Here is a 3,094-nt window from a genome sequence, read left to right as displayed (position 1 = left end):
ATGATAAAACCCATCATTTCGCTTGCGGCTTTATTACAGATTTGATCAATGAAAGCCTTTCTTGTTTAATATTTCCTTGAAACCTCGAAAGAATAATTTTTTTTCCAGATTTATCTTGCTTTGTTTCTGCTGCTAAAAATTATATTCATATTCCAAACAACGCAAGTGAACATTTTAGTCTCTCTTCCTTTGTTTTTTGTTTTTGTTTTATTAGAGATGCCAAAAGGTTGATTATTTTTCTTTTTATGACAAATGTGACTGCTTTGAATCAAAAATTTTGGCGTGGTGTTCCACTGCGTGCAGATTAAATGTAATACCGTGGTAATTTACCCATAACTGAATAACATGACCGCCACTCTTGAGATGTTATGTCTACGAAAATATATCGTTTTGAAAAACAAACTAACTCTTGGCTCTTATTTTCCGTATTTTCCCTTATTTATTCATGCTTATGTATTTTCGTGTGCAGTTTCTTTTACCAGAGTACAGATGCTTTGTCGTTTGTTATGTTGACGCACCCCCTTTCATATTCCACAAAATTTACAAAATTATTTTTAGGCGTTGCGTTAGTGAAATGAAATGACTTCTAGATGAGACTACAATCGATCAGAATTCTGCAATTATCTTACAGTTGTAAATTGGGTGCAAGATATGTGCCTTTGTTTGAACGTATCTGTGTTTGACACATGAATTAACATACAAAAAATAAATAGACAAAATAAACAGTGAATACACAGGAACTTTTAAAAAGAGAACTTTAATTATTAGTGTTATTGTTTATGCGAACGGTATTTACAGGGGCTTCAAAATTGAATATTGAACAATCGGCATATGGTTTGCCTTTGTTGTTAATTGTTTTCTCTTGGCTCATTTTGCACTTTAAACGCTGTTATTGTGCTTTGAAGATGATTTTCTCTCATTCTGAATTATTTCAAGTTATACTCGAGAGAGATCATCTTTAGCTATAGTGTGGTCAAGTTTATGAAAACGGGTCAAAAGAAGGCGCTGTCGAAACTGTAAACTCGTTAGCGAGAGCCTCTTATAAATTTACTTTTAGTTACGTCCATCATTGTTACAAGCACCCATTTTTGCGCGCATAAAAAAATTAGTGTATTCTGTTACAGATTTTTTTCTTGGTTTCAATAAAAGTTGGGCTGGGAGGCGTGTTCCTCCAGCTATGAATGGTTATTTATACAGCTCTGTCGTCTAGGTTTACTGCATTTTCATCGTTTTCTACTATTTCCAGCTTTTGGCAGTGAAAAAGACTTCTGAACTCGTCTCGATATCTCCTGTTAAAAACTGTGTACACGATGGGATCTGCAGCACTGTTAGCAAACACAAAAATGTTAGCCACGATAACCCACGTACTGCATTGTGCACATTTGTTATCGGTGAAGAAATCGAGTGCTAACCAAGCAATATGGTTTGGTAACGCACATACGGCAAAAACTATGGTTATGACAATCGACATTTTCAGCACTTTTTCTGAGTCTCTTATCTGCTCTGGCTGTGCTACTGGTACTTGATCTCCGTTTAAGCGTAGTTCGTGACAGATTTTGAGGTACGAAACAAAGACAACAGGCACAGGTACTGCGTAATCTGCAAAGAATATTATAAACGAGTAGATACGACTGTACGTTTGCTTAGGTTCCGGCCAACCCTCTTCGCAATGACCGGTTAAAGGGTTAACTCCGAGGACCATCGCGTAAGGCAATACCAAGATCAGTGAAGCGAGCCATATGAAGTATATGTTTTTTTTTGCGTCAGCGAGACCGATTTGAGACTTCAAAGGATGTACTATAGCGCGATACCGACTGTAACCGATCGCCGTCAGCGTGAAAACGGACGCGCTAGAGCATAGTGTTTGTAATGGAAAGAGTACCTTACACAGCGCGCCGAAGTATGGCCAGATGCAAGACTTCTCTTGAACGGGGAGATCAAATGGTATACATATTAGCGTGAACGCCAGATCGGCTGCGGCTAAATTGACCAAATAATAATTCATCACTGTCCGCATACGAAGTCTTTTCCAAACTACCCAGCACACAAAGCAATTCCCGCTCAAGCTGACAGCAAATATTGCGCTGAAGATGAAGTACTTCAGGATCTTCATCACTAAGTCATGCTTTGGAGGAGAACAAATCTGTATGGACTGATTTAACTGCGCAAGTGTTGCTGCCTCGGTAGTTGCACTCAAAGCCAACATGTTTCAAACGGCGGAGTCGATTCCACTTTTTGATCGAAACCGAGTTTATCAACGGAGATATGATGTTAATTTATATCGCCGAAACTTAATCACAGCGGACATTTGACTGAACGTCAAACACTCAATGGATTGTATATGTCCTGGCCAGTAGGCGTCGACTTCTTGAGGCAGGTGATGCAACAACTCCTAACTAACACCGCGCAAATGTATTTACTTTTTCCGCACTGTGCGACACGTCTTTCATTCACGAAGTTGACTAAGAGAAAAGCTGCGTTGCTAGTCAAGCAGTGTGGGAGATAATGAGAAATTTCGTGTTGGATTGTGAGCCCATGTTAACCTTAGTCAAGGAAAGTTGGCCAATTGTCAATGTAACTACATTGCTTGCAACCTGATGCAAATTCGACTTTAATTTCCACGCGCAACGACTGTTTCTTATCTTTTTCTATAAGTGTAGGACTAAAGGTCAATGCAATTTTCAATCCCAGTGGTTGTCGGACGGGCTCGTTAATATCTTCCCTTCACTTTGAATGGGGGCATTCACCGGGAATCGGAGATGAAATAATTGCATCCTTACCGCAGTGGGCTTTATTTTGGTCAATGTGCACTTCCCTAGGGGCACGAAATGAAATACGCTCGGGGCAATCAGGAAAAAAAGGGGCCATCTCGCCAACAAAAGGTAATTTTTGAGTACAAAGATAAATTTCTGTGACATTTTTCCAAAACATTTCTCGGTGGATATATCTACCCACTGATCACGCCCCGTGGCAATTTCCTCCTTTTCTACTATATGTTTCCACATGACTTCAATTGTGTATTTCTATTAGGCATAATAGAAAATAAAGCTGGATTTCGCATTCTACTAGCTTTACGTTCGTCGAAGAAAGACAA

The 3,094-nt window shown here is 39.2% G+C and overlaps 1 protein-coding gene across 1 annotated transcript; it reads right to left on the bottom strand.

Annotated features, from left to right (window-relative positions):
- Window positions 1-738: 738 nt before the first annotated feature.
- Window positions 739-2,716, bottom strand: LOC111321091 (orexin receptor type 2-like). The gene has a single exon (XM_022923876.2). It carries the CDS (start codon window positions 2,204-2,206, stop codon window positions 1,190-1,192), a length of 1,017 nt encoding a protein of 338 aa, XP_022779611.1. The 5' UTR covers window positions 2,207-2,716; the 3' UTR covers window positions 739-1,189.
- Window positions 2,717-3,094: the final 378 nt, after the last annotated feature.

The sequence above is a fragment of the Stylophora pistillata genome, chromosome 3 (genome assembly GCF_964205215.1).
Source record: "Stylophora pistillata chromosome 3, jaStyPist1.2, whole genome shotgun sequence".
Classification (NCBI taxonomy): domain Eukaryota; kingdom Metazoa; phylum Cnidaria; class Anthozoa; order Scleractinia; family Pocilloporidae; genus Stylophora; species Stylophora pistillata.
This window is presented reverse-complemented; position numbering and strand designations above follow the sequence as displayed.